Here is a 12,033-nt window from a genome sequence, read left to right as displayed (position 1 = left end):
CAGGATATATGGTCTCTGGGTCTAGATTTGCAAACTGCTCCTGCAAGCAAACACTTTCCTTCTTGCAAAGCCTCTTTCTGTGGTCAGCGAGGATGCACACGAGCATAGAGATCCACCTGAACTTGCGGTCCCCGGGCTAAAGCCCTGCATTTCTAGAGCAGAAAAAAGCATGATGTAAGATTAAGTCTATGATGTTGGCTCTTCTAGCAAAGACATTTCTCAAATTGTTAGAAAAAACACATGCTGTAGCCCTTCTCTCACTCTTTTCAAGTGGGTTTACCCAGTTCAGCTCAGGCCTTCTAAGCATGCTATTAGTAACCTCTGCTGCAGTGATACTAGAGCGCTGTGAACTTTGAGTTCTCTCCTCAGTCCTCATTTAATTTTGGCAGATAGGAAAAGTAATCTTTTTTTCCTCAAATGCTGAGAGGGTGGGGAGCTGCTGTTGGTAGGGGCACAGCGCAGGCAGCTGGTGCAGGAGGAGCAGTTCTCACGCACTCCCTGTCTCTCTCACACAAATGTCATCAGCTGGTGGTAGGAGTAGCAACAGCAGGATCATAGGGGTGTATCTCACATGATTCACTGGGGTCCTGGGTTTATGAAAATAATAAAAAGAACCAACACAGTTTCCAATAAGAAGTAATCTCTAGGGTGTAATGCCCTGTAAGGCAAGCCTTCTTTTCTTTTGGAATTTTCCACTTCTCCTCATCATGACGTCTTTGCATTGCAGACTCCAAGCAGTTGTGAGCATTCCCATGGCAAAGCAAGTCTGTGGTTTGCCATGTGCACAGGCTCATTGTTATAGACTCACTGTGCTTTCATTTTCTTTGTTTTTCATTGCCAGACATGAAAAATAGAAACTACTGTTTAGTGGACGTTCTTCCTGTCTTATTAAAATAAAGAAATCATTGTTGATAGTTCTTGCCTTGGTCTTGCCAATACTGATTTCCACTAAAAAATCAAGCTCTATCTGATATCCCCCCACCCCCACCCCCCAATACTTTAGTGCTTTAGGAAAGTTCTGGCTTGATATCCTTAGATAGTGAAGTCTTCTACCTGTAAAACCTGTCACCAGCAACATTATTTTATCTTTTTAACCAGTATGTCTCGAGTGTAGTTGGAGAGAGCACAGCTAGGGTTCTATTGGTGGCTCAGACTTCGTATTCACATAGGCAGAAATAACAGCATCAGTGACAGTACTACGCTGATCTTCAGCTTGAGACAGCATTCAGAGTCCTCTTCTGTATTTTACTATTTTGTGTGTCACAATCAAAAGCAAAATTTTTCAAATTCTGGTTTAAACACTTGTTCTGCAAATACCTATGCACTTGTTTTGTAATAACTTGAATAAAGTCACTGAAGAAAGTTGGGTTGATAACATATTTGTGTTGGGTCTATGCTTAGAGTTTTCAGAATAAAATAAAGATATAAAAGCTTCATTTTAAGATTTATGGCCCAGATGGCATCCAGCATCCACATATAGTTATTAGTAACCTGTTCTAACAGCTGTTTTATGTCCTTGGTACCAATGGGATTAAAAAGGACAGTAAAAAGCATCTTTGTCAGTAAATGACAAAAAGGTATGAGTTAATAGTCATATAGTGCACAGCCATTCATTTAGAAGATGGGAAATTGCTTGCTGCAGATGACAGCATTTACTATTTTCAGCAGCTTAAATATTTGTTTTCATTATTCTTGGTGAAAGTTTGTTTTCAGCAATTAAATCCTTTGACATTATCAGTACTTACTGATAATTCTGTGGCAGAAGATACTGATTTGTGTGACAGGGGATTTCAGTCTGGTTTTGTACTGATCTATAACAAAGAGCCTATTGGTAGCATAAATCATATTGATATAAATTTGGCCAAGTTTGATTCAGCTGGTTGGTGTGCTACTGTCACTCTTTGCCTCTACTACTAATTGTAGCTTGACATGTCCATTTTACTTGTAGCTTAAGGGCTAAACTTTACCACTTGTCAAAGTGCTCTAAAGTATTTTATTGAAGTTATTTAAAGTTCAGTTTATTGTTGGTTGAAAACAAGACCAGCACAAATTCTGAAAGAATTCCCTAGATGGGAATAAAATTTACCAATAAAAGGGATTGCTGAGGATTCCCAGCAGTTCTTACTCTTTGTACTTCCTGCTCATAAAGTCTTACTTTGTGATCACAAACCAGGAAGATTTAATTTCAAAGCTTGTAATGATGTGGAGTAATTTCCTTATCAGGTCTTAAGATTTGACCAGGTGATCAGAAACAATCTGGTTAGTGCAATATAAGAATCTTTCAGCTGCAGCATGGTAACTGGCTGTGTGCACTCTTACAATCTACTTTGGTACAAATAATACTGGTTCTCTTAAACCACATTCCTCTTTCAAGTACTTTTCAGCATTGTTAAATGGTTTGCAAAAACACGCTTTACTTGCCAGAGCAAGGGAGTCATGAGCATGCATGTAGTTACTAGTCTCAGCTGGCAAAATGATAGCTTACATCTGGAGGCAATAACTTCCTGAAACTCAATAGCCTGATCCCATACTGAAAATACTTTTATTTTAAACGGAGGAGAGAAGAAGGTCTCCGTTACTCAAGTATGAAGTGTCACAGTCAAAGGATGGGCCTTTCATTTTCTAAAGGACTGCTCAAATTAGCTTGCATTGTCCGGATGTCAGTGGTTGTCTTCAGTTGTCTGTACTGGGTGAATTTCAAGTACTGAGTGTCATGCTGGGTCAGTGCCTTGGTAGCCAGCTTGATGCCTTTCCAGGAATCACTAGAGGCAGAAGTTCTTCCCAGAGGGCTCTGGACCACCCTGCCTGTTGTCTCTTGTCTGCATCATCATCTCTAGGTCCTCTTTTGCTTTAGTACTGTAGAAGAAACAGCCACTGGAGGTACACCTCATATCTTCAAGTTAGCTTAACAGAACCCTACTGCCCTTTGTCTGTGATTACAGGGAACCCTGTCACAAAAGCCAATATTATGTAGTCAAATTGTGCAACAGGCTTTGGCTCATCGCATAATAATACAGAAAACTTAAGTCCTTGACTAGGTTCTAGCTATATTCTCCAAATGATTTATTGTGTTTGTCTCTTTTGGAAGAAGCTATGTAGCTCTGTGTTGCTAGCAAAGGTTTCATGATTTCCTCCACCTTAGGGAGGAAAAAGTTCTGATCCATTAGTACAACACTTCATGTTGTCTGCTATTACTTGTCATTTTCTTAAATAGGGCACTGATGGTGTATGTGCATACCTTTACAGTTTTTGGGGATCTTTCAAGAGGGATATTGTTATTGTTAGTAATAATGAGCCAACCCTTTCCATTGCATTTCAAACAAACAATTCACAGCTCTTCAGGAGCTAGGGCTAAGACAAATATGAGCCACATTTTTGTCCTTTCTGTTCTGGACTATTTTGGATGCTATGCTATTCCTGGTATAACTTATACTGTAAGGAAAACTGTACTGTACGGGTACAACATCTGCCACGGATTACAGTATTGATGGCCACACTGTTATGGGTCCCTCCTGGTCCTGACAGACAGCTTTGGTACAGACTGTGGAAAAGGCATTCCCCACTGAGGAGCTTTGTACTGTTTACACTATACTTAAAATCACAGTTTTCTCTGTATTGGATTCAAGGCTTTTATAATTTGACTGTGCTCTGCCACAGCAGGATATTGAATTCACCCATCAAGTTTATTTTGGACGTGAGTTTTAATTGTCTTGTTGAGTTTCTCGTTTTGCATTTTCTGTATGTTGTCATACCATTCCAGTATTTCTTCTGGAGACATCCATGTTGGTGTGAAATAATTGGACTTTCAGACTACAGTCAGAGGAAATTTCAGAGTGTTTAAAATAAAAGCCTGGGCACAATGAACTTTGTTCTGTCAAATCTTATCATTTAAATGATCTCTAAGTGCTGTAACATTTCCCAGTTGATCAAACTGTGGAAGGTCAGTGGATCACTGTACACATCATTTTATACTCCCAGTTCATGTTTTGCATTCCACTAACAGAGTTCTTTCTAGGGAACTGCTAATGCTTGAGAAATACTATGGAGAATAGCCATTTATTTTGTCTTTGTTTTCATTTTGAATGTATCTGTCTTAAAACTCGAGTGAGATGCTGTATTTATTAAAATAAACTTCACTTCTTTTACCTTATGGAACAAAACTAGATACAGAATCTTTTGTCAAAATTCTGCTGTCCAGTAGAGGACCATCTTTGTCACAACTTTACGACTGTTTATCATTTGCTCTGCTGTTTGCATAGTTTGCATGGTAAGATTGCTTTATATTTACTGATCTGTGAGGCCTGCCTTTTTTTTTTTGTGTACGTGTGTGTTAACAGATTGCACAAGTGGACTCCAGAGGTGTACATCTTGGCGCTGTCTTTGTTCGTGGTCTTACAACTTTGCTCATGGCCAATAGTGCCTGTGGCTTTCCGTTCAGGATGGATGATTTGATGCCTTGGGAAGTGTTTGATGGAAAACTTTTTCAAGAAAAATACCAGCAGTCACACCGAGGTTGCTCTTTGGAAGAGCTTTTGGAAGGCAATGTGAGTAATTGTATCCTCTTAGACAGTTCTGTATTCTTTGAAAAATGTACCTGTCCATGTTTGTTTGTTGTTTTAATGTTCATGTTTACACGGGTCCCCTTTCTTTATATTTTTCCTCTCTTATTCATTTTTCATCCTCTCTGCAAAAAAAGCCTAAGAAAGCAGAAATACCAAGACTATGAAAGAATCTCTAATTTTACCTTTCTTTCGTTTCCATTGGTCAGAAAGTAATATAAGGAAGTGTCAAAATGGTTGTCAGTTTCAAAAAATGAAAATGCCTGTAATGCCTTTCTAGTACTAAAATATTAATGAGATCTTTTTCCTGTAAGATTTTAGGCAACATATTAAGAATGTCTTTAAATAAGCATACTGGGTATAATTTTTAAAGTGTTTAAGAATGATTGTATTGGGTCGGGCTGAGATGGAGTTGATTTTCCTCATAGCAGCCCTCATAGTGCTGTGCTTTCTATTGGTACGTAGAAATGTTTTGACTTCTGCTGAGCAGTGTATGCACAGCATCAAGGCTGTGTCTCCAACATTCCCCCGCCACCACCAGTGGGCTGGGAGGGGACATAGCCAAGACACCTGAACCAAACCAACCAAAGGGATATTCCATACCATATGACGTTGGCTCAGATATAAAAGCTAAGGGAAAGGAGGAGGAAGCGAGGGCATTTGTTTTTTACGATGTTTTGTCTTCCGGAGCAACAGCTATGTATACTGAAGCCCTGCTTCCTGGGAAATAGCTAATTAAGCTGCCTTTATCTTGATCCACAAGGGGTCTTTTTCTTTCCCATCTCATTTTCTCCCTGCTTGTCCTACTGAAGAGGGGAGTGATAGAGCAGCTTGGTGTCACCTGGCATCCAGCCAAGGTCAAACCATCACAGTGATATTTTTAAAGGTATTGAGGAACCTAAAGTTTGAGATGAAGGTTTGGTGAATTCAAAGAGGAACTGGAAATCAGAGGAAGGTATATATCTAAGTATTTTTTAGAATCTCACCAAGTACCTTCCTGTACCTCATAGTATTTATTTAGTTCTCAGTCCCACTTCTCAGAAACTGGGGATTTGTACAATTTGTGTGCTGTGTTACCAAAAAAACCGTATGACTTAAAACATTCCTGCCCAGGCAAGGGCAGGGAGATACCAGCAGAGTTTTGCTGGGTATGGGCCATATCTGGTGTATTAGTGTGGTGTCATGTCCAGGCTCAGAGGTAGGATCTGCTAAACTGGGTGCAAGGCTGTATTAATGCACTACTGAAAGCTCAGACTAGGCCTGGCTCATGCCCCAGCAGCACAGAATATGTGGAGATGCTTGGGTAGATCTGTACTCAGCTGTGTAGATAGCTTTTAAGACTTTCAGTTATTGTGTCTCTTTTTAGTGTGGAACTGAATATTCTATATCATTTAATTGCCTTTGAAAATTTTACCTTTGAAATGTTTTTATCTGCTGTTACATATATCACTTGAGGTTAAAATAAATAAAAGTAATTACAAAGTTTTCGGGTTTGAATTATTTTAATCTCATGTATTCAATACCAGTTGTATAATTAGTTTTCTTTTCTAATTTTTTGTCCAATTACGTACTATCCTGATCTGGAGTGGTGAGTGGAACACGTGTGTGGGTGGGTGGAATGTATATCTTTTCAGCACGGAGGGGACGGATAATCCTTTCCATATGGAATCAATCATATGATTAGGACTATAGCCTCTATCCAAATCCTGTGGTTCCCATTAATTGGTCCATTGATTTCAGTAGATTTTGGATTGGGACAGTGATTCATCCAGTTTTTCATGTAGGACTTCTGCAGAACAATAGAGGGTCTAAAGAATAAATGGGAAAGTGTAAAACTGTACAGATCTATGTGAAATTGATACTTCTTTTCCATTTGGGTAGAATTCAGGTTAGTGAGCAACTTTTACAATGTGTATCTAAATCAGTACAAAATTTATATTGGCCGAGAGGTATTTTAAAATGTGTTAGGTAGTATGTTTTAGCTAACATTTAAAAATCTTGATGTGGTCAGGTTAAAGTTATATTTTAAGCTGTCTTAGAAGGAGGATGAAGGAAGATGCATAGATCCCCAGAACAGAGTTGGAAATTTGCTTGATCAACTAAAATATCTAGGTTAGGGTTTTTGAAAGCCTGATACTCTAGTTTAAACAAACCCCAGATAAACTGTTCAATTGAGGGGAAAAATATTCTAGCCCTTTAAAGTAGTTTAAATATCTTTTTCATTTCTAGGTACAATTTTATGGTACATATATGGCAGAGATAGCTCCCAGCCTAATAAAATAGCTTTCCAGCTTGAGTTTGAAGCAAGAAACTAGTTTTGGGAGAATTGCCAAGAGATGCCAGTTTAGCTGGGGACACTGGCAGGGCAACAAGCATATGTGATTGTTTTTTCCTATTATTATAAGTTCAACTTTAATAAATGATACTTAGTTCCTGGCAGAGCTTAATGTACCGCTGGAAGCCAAGATCTTTCAGCACTTGTTTGTTAACAATCTACCCTTGAGCACCATAAATCTAATCTGATGATAGAAACAGCATTGTATTCAGAAAAAAGTTATTTTACATGGGATGTTTTGTTATAGAAAAGATAAGTAATAGGGGAAAGTTACTCCTTTTGGTGTTCAGTGTTTGTCTCCTAACTCCCCTTCTCTATGATCTGGACAGTTACATTACTTCAGGGAGTTCAGGAGATCCCAGAATCAGTGTTGATTTGATTATGATGGGCTTAAATACAGTTAATAGCTCTATGAAAATTACAGTAGAAATACAATCTTGGTTAAATATTTACATGTATACCAGAATTTTTTAACATTTTAGGGTTTGCTTCCCACAGATTCTTGTACCAAAAGAAGAAAATATAGAAATTAAATGCAGTTGATATATTTGTGGGCAAGTTTTTGTGTAGCTCAGCCCTTTGTAGCCTAGCAGCTGTTAAAGATAAAAAAAATGGAAAGCTTCTGATAAGAATAAAAAATAGAGCCATCTTGCTTTTTAAAAAGATATGCTAAGATCATATTATGCTAGTTCTGTCTTTTTCATAACAGTAATCATATTAGTTTGTTTATCCACACAGAAAATTGGCTATAATAGTCTCATAAAGCAGTGAGTCAATGATATTATCACTTTATTAGCCTTTTTATTGTGCTTCTTACTAATGAGTAAGTTCATGATCAATTTTTTTAAATTAAAACCAAATTACTTAATGGGGTTGGCATAAGTAATATGTTTTGTCCTTTTCTGACTATGCCTTTCATCCAGCTTTCATAAGCACATTCTGAATGTATTCTCTCAAGAATACAATCAAAGGTTTTTCCCATTAGTGGGTGTTCTTCACAGACTGTACTCAGTTTGCGTGGAAGAAGAAAAACCTATAAAGAGGTTTGTTAACTCAGAAAATATGCTAGGAAAGTTCGTGGGAGGGTTCAGGGATTCAGATTCTACCTTTCTAGTTGCTGCAGTCTTGCCACCTATTGGATTTTTACCTTATCCTGTAATGCTCTCCTCCCCGCCTTGGTGAAAAAGGAATTGTCATCCTGTGAAAATCAGTTCAGTTTTATGAAAATCACAAATTATGCCATTGCTCTAAAATCTGTCTTTTGATAATTATTTTCAATGTGTACTACTGCCCACGTGCTCAGTACAAATCAATAAAAAAGAAAAAGATTCTGACACTTCTTCAAAGGTCACCAAAATCAGTGAAAGTTAAGGGTATATCACATTAGTATTGCATCTTTAAATAGCTTCAGCTTGTCCTTTCGACATAAGAACTTTTCATCACTCCACAAGGTAAACATTTTTCTTTAATTCTAGCATTTCTCTTTAGACTCGGTTATATTTTATCAGTGAGGAATTGAGGCTGATGTATTACTATTGTGTTAAGTTTTGTTTCTAATATATGAGATTAAGATACTTCGATTTTCACTGGTGTGTTTTCCATGAGTTCATCAGTCCTTATCTGGAGGCTTTAACCATCCCTGCCTGAGGTATTGCTGATAGAAGTCTAGTTAAGTATATCTACAGGTGCAAGGTAATAGAATCAGAAAGCAAGTGATTTACAGATGTGAACAAAGAAAAACAAACTTCACAGAGAAAGGGGAAAACATTCCTTCTGTACCCGTACTCACCCCTCCAAGGATCCACTTCTAATATGAAATGTTTGAACTTTGTTTCCTGAAAAAATGCGAGCCAGATATATCACCTTCATATATGCATGCATGTGGCAAAGAGAAGTGTTTTAGTTGTGGTACATGTGATTGGTTTGTGCTGCACCTGAAGAGAGAAAAGCAGAACAGTCGTTGATTTTTAACCCTATTGTCTGCAGGAGTCTTTGTATACACCCTTCCAGAATCTGAAGTCTTTCATTTGCAAGGCTTGCATGGCAAAGAAAAGAACAATACAGAGCAGACCAAGAGGGAATGGATTTATCACAGGTTGGTGTTGTGTTAATTTTCTCGATTAAAGTCAATATATGGATAAGCTCAGTTATCCTTCAACAGCAGCAGCATTTACATAGGCAGCCCACCAAGCTAAGTAAATTATAAGGTCTTTCTCCAAGAAACTGAAGGTGAGATCTAAGAAAACTTATCCTGGTTTTGGGAATTGATGTTAATTTGATTACCCAAGTTTGGACAGAATAATATTTCCATCTAGCTACATAGTTAGTGAGATATATGCGGTAAATACAATATTCACTGACAGAAACATTACTGCTATTTACTCAGTCACTAAAGTTGTTTTTATAGGAGGAATTAGATGACTCAGAGTTTTTTCTTCCTTTCCCTCAGGGGAGCTATTTTAACGTTGATAGTTGAAAGTATTGAAGAGAGAATACTCCTTGTTGGACTGACTGATATAGTTCAAATATAAGAAAGCTTTTGGGCAATCTGGAGAACAGCTCTTTTTTTGCCTAAAACCTTGCTTTGACTTTTCCCCAGTTTTATGGCTCAGTTTACTAAAGACATTTGTTTTCCCCACCTGATCTGCTTGACTTTCAGGGAAAAAAAACATCTAAAAGGTTTTTAGCATCATTCACAGATCAGCCTGAATGTTGAGGCTTTTGAGGCTTCAAAATAGTTCACGCTGAATCTCAGTGTTTGTGCTGGCATTATGCTTTTATTACCTGCTTAATAGCTGATCAATTATAATGTCTGTGAGGATAAAAACTACCCCTTCAAAATTCCTTGAGCAAATTATAACAGCCAATGATTTTCTGCTAGTTCAGTACTCTGCATTATGTGACACCAGTATGGTACTATGCCATACTGGTGCTGGACATTCAGACTAAGGGTATCTGTTCGTGATTTATGATACCAGACCTTTTTAGCATCTGTTATTGCTTGAGAGCTGTACTTAAGCATTTTAATTATGATTTGTGATTCCAATTTGGACAGAGATTTCTGTTTTGTTTTAATGACTGCAGTCTCCAAATCTGTGTCATAAAATTTTGTTCTGGTTTCTAAATACACTTGTTAACAGCTTGTAATCATGATGTGCATAGATGGAAATGAGGACAAGAACCATGCTTATTAGGCTGACTTTAGTTTGGAAAAATTGTAATTGTGCCTAAGTATTTTGGCATAAAACTAAGAAATGTTGTTTCCCAAAAAAGAATATGCTGTCTCTCTTTTTCTTAATTTAATCTTATATACAGAGTTGCTTAGTAAATACTGTTTTTCAGGAACACAACAAAGAGAATTTAATCCCAGGTTCCAACAAACACACAGAAGTTCTTTTGTTCCTCCATATCATAACCAGATGAGGGGGTTCCTATGGAGAAATCCTCAGCCACAAGGTAAAAAACGTGTGTGTATTTGGAATAGTCACTATCAACAGTGTAATAGCTCTGTGTCTATACACATTTTGCATTTCTATGTATGCAGCTACCCCGTGGCTACAGCAGTCAGTAACAAAACTTGTATCAGTTACAGTTGTGTACTACCATTAACAAAAACTAACTCTGCAAGGTGAGGTAGAGTGTGGCATTATAATCTGAGTCATCTTTTACTCAGTGTTCTGGGAAAAAAGCTTTCATGGGGTATTTAAACTTTCCATGCTTGGTCTCAGCTGAGCTGTGTTTAAAATTGTAATAGTTCTAAAAAAAATTGGCACAGCTGCACAGAAATGTCTGTCTGAAGTCTCTAGCTGTAGAGCTTAGTTCATACTTCAACAAAACACCTAAGCACATGAATAAAGTAAAACACATTCTTAAGTGGTTTTCTAGATCTGGGTCTCCACTTCCAGATCATTACTTAAGTCATACAATTGCAAGTCCTGTCTTGTCTTGGCATTAATCTTAAGTCACTCGCCAATCTCCCTTCTTCAACAGAACAGACATTTCAACAAAGCATCACTGTGGAGAACACTGTCGAGCTGACATAATGCAGTTTTACTTCCTCATTATTTTGCGTTACAGAATATGCACGTAGGTTAAAGAAAATAAGCAAAAAGAAGAGAAGTATCTAAGAAAGATCAGTTATTTTTTGAAGTCTGTAGAGCCTAAATTTATTCTATGTTTCCAGGTGTGGTTTTCAAAGAACATTGACAATGTGATTAGGGAGGATAAGTAATAAATACATACAGTAAAGTCTTTAATGTGTTTCAGCTGCCACAGTTGTATGCTTGAGAGTGAGATACTACCACTTGATTCACAGCTAAGATGGTTTGATCGTGTATGTAAAATGTAAAGCTAAAATATAGAGTGGTATGCTGACCGTGAGCAGAACCAAAACTGGTCATTGTTACTGTGACCATCTCAAGAAACCTGCTGTTCAGGGGTCAGCTCCAGAGATTTTACAACTAGATATATTCCACAAAATATGTTCCACAGTAACTGTGCTGAACTGTGTTATAAACGTGTTTCAGTAGCAGTATTAAAACATCTTGGCTTCTTCTATACTAGCCCTATTTACTACCCGCAGGACGCTCTTAAAACATGATCCCATAAATGCAGTTAAATTGCCTCTGTTATAAGTGAAATAGATTTATTGGAAAAATATATCTATCCTTACAAGAGAGCCCTGCAATGTTTTAGAGCTCCTTTTAAACTGATCTGCCAAGATGACTCATTTTGACAAAGTTTCTTTTTCCTAAGTTTGCTGATATTAAGACAGGTATTTGGGTTGCTTCATTATGTAGTTCTTGCCTGTGCTATATGTGTGCGTCTCACCAAAAAGAGAGAAAAAAAGAGAAAAAAAAGTGGTGATTTTATGTTCCATGATCGCTTACATGATAAAACTTCCTAGTAATATTACTGATACCTATCTATCCCATCCTTTATATACCTTCCCATGGTATACTGTTATGGCTCCTGCTGTTGCATAATATATATAAGTTATTGGATAAAATGCATTGACAAGTAATTGAACAGTAACCACAGGACCCATATCTTCTGTGTACCTAATGGTTAGGCAGCCTTTGCTCTCTCTTATCAGTTAGTGTTTAAGAATTCCATGACAATGTCTCAACTTCAATAGTG

The 12,033-nt window shown here is 37.5% G+C and overlaps 1 protein-coding gene across 3 annotated transcripts in view; it reads left to right on the top strand.

The window, feature by feature from the left end:
• Nucleotides 1-12,033, top strand: part of FAM120B (family with sequence similarity 120B) — a 54,318-nt gene that overhangs the window by 36,932 nt on the left and 5,353 nt on the right. For all 3 annotated transcript variants that reach the window (XM_035899709.1, XM_035899712.1, XM_035899710.1), the window contains exons 7-9: nt 4,338-4,544; nt 8,881-8,989; nt 10,237-10,350. In XM_035899709.1, the coding sequence (XP_035755602.1) occupies nt 4,338-4,544; nt 8,881-8,989; nt 10,237-10,350 (430 nt within the window). The remainder of the gene's footprint in view (nt 1-4,337; nt 4,545-8,880; nt 8,990-10,236; nt 10,351-12,033) is intronic.

Source organism: Egretta garzetta, unplaced genomic scaffold (genome assembly GCF_000687185.1).
Source record: "Egretta garzetta isolate BGI_Z169 unplaced genomic scaffold, ASM68718v1 scaffold118, whole genome shotgun sequence".
NCBI classification, from domain to species: domain Eukaryota; kingdom Metazoa; phylum Chordata; class Aves; order Pelecaniformes; family Ardeidae; genus Egretta; species Egretta garzetta.
The sequence above is the reverse complement of the archived record's forward strand: the minus strand, read 5'-3'. Positions and strand labels throughout refer to the sequence as shown.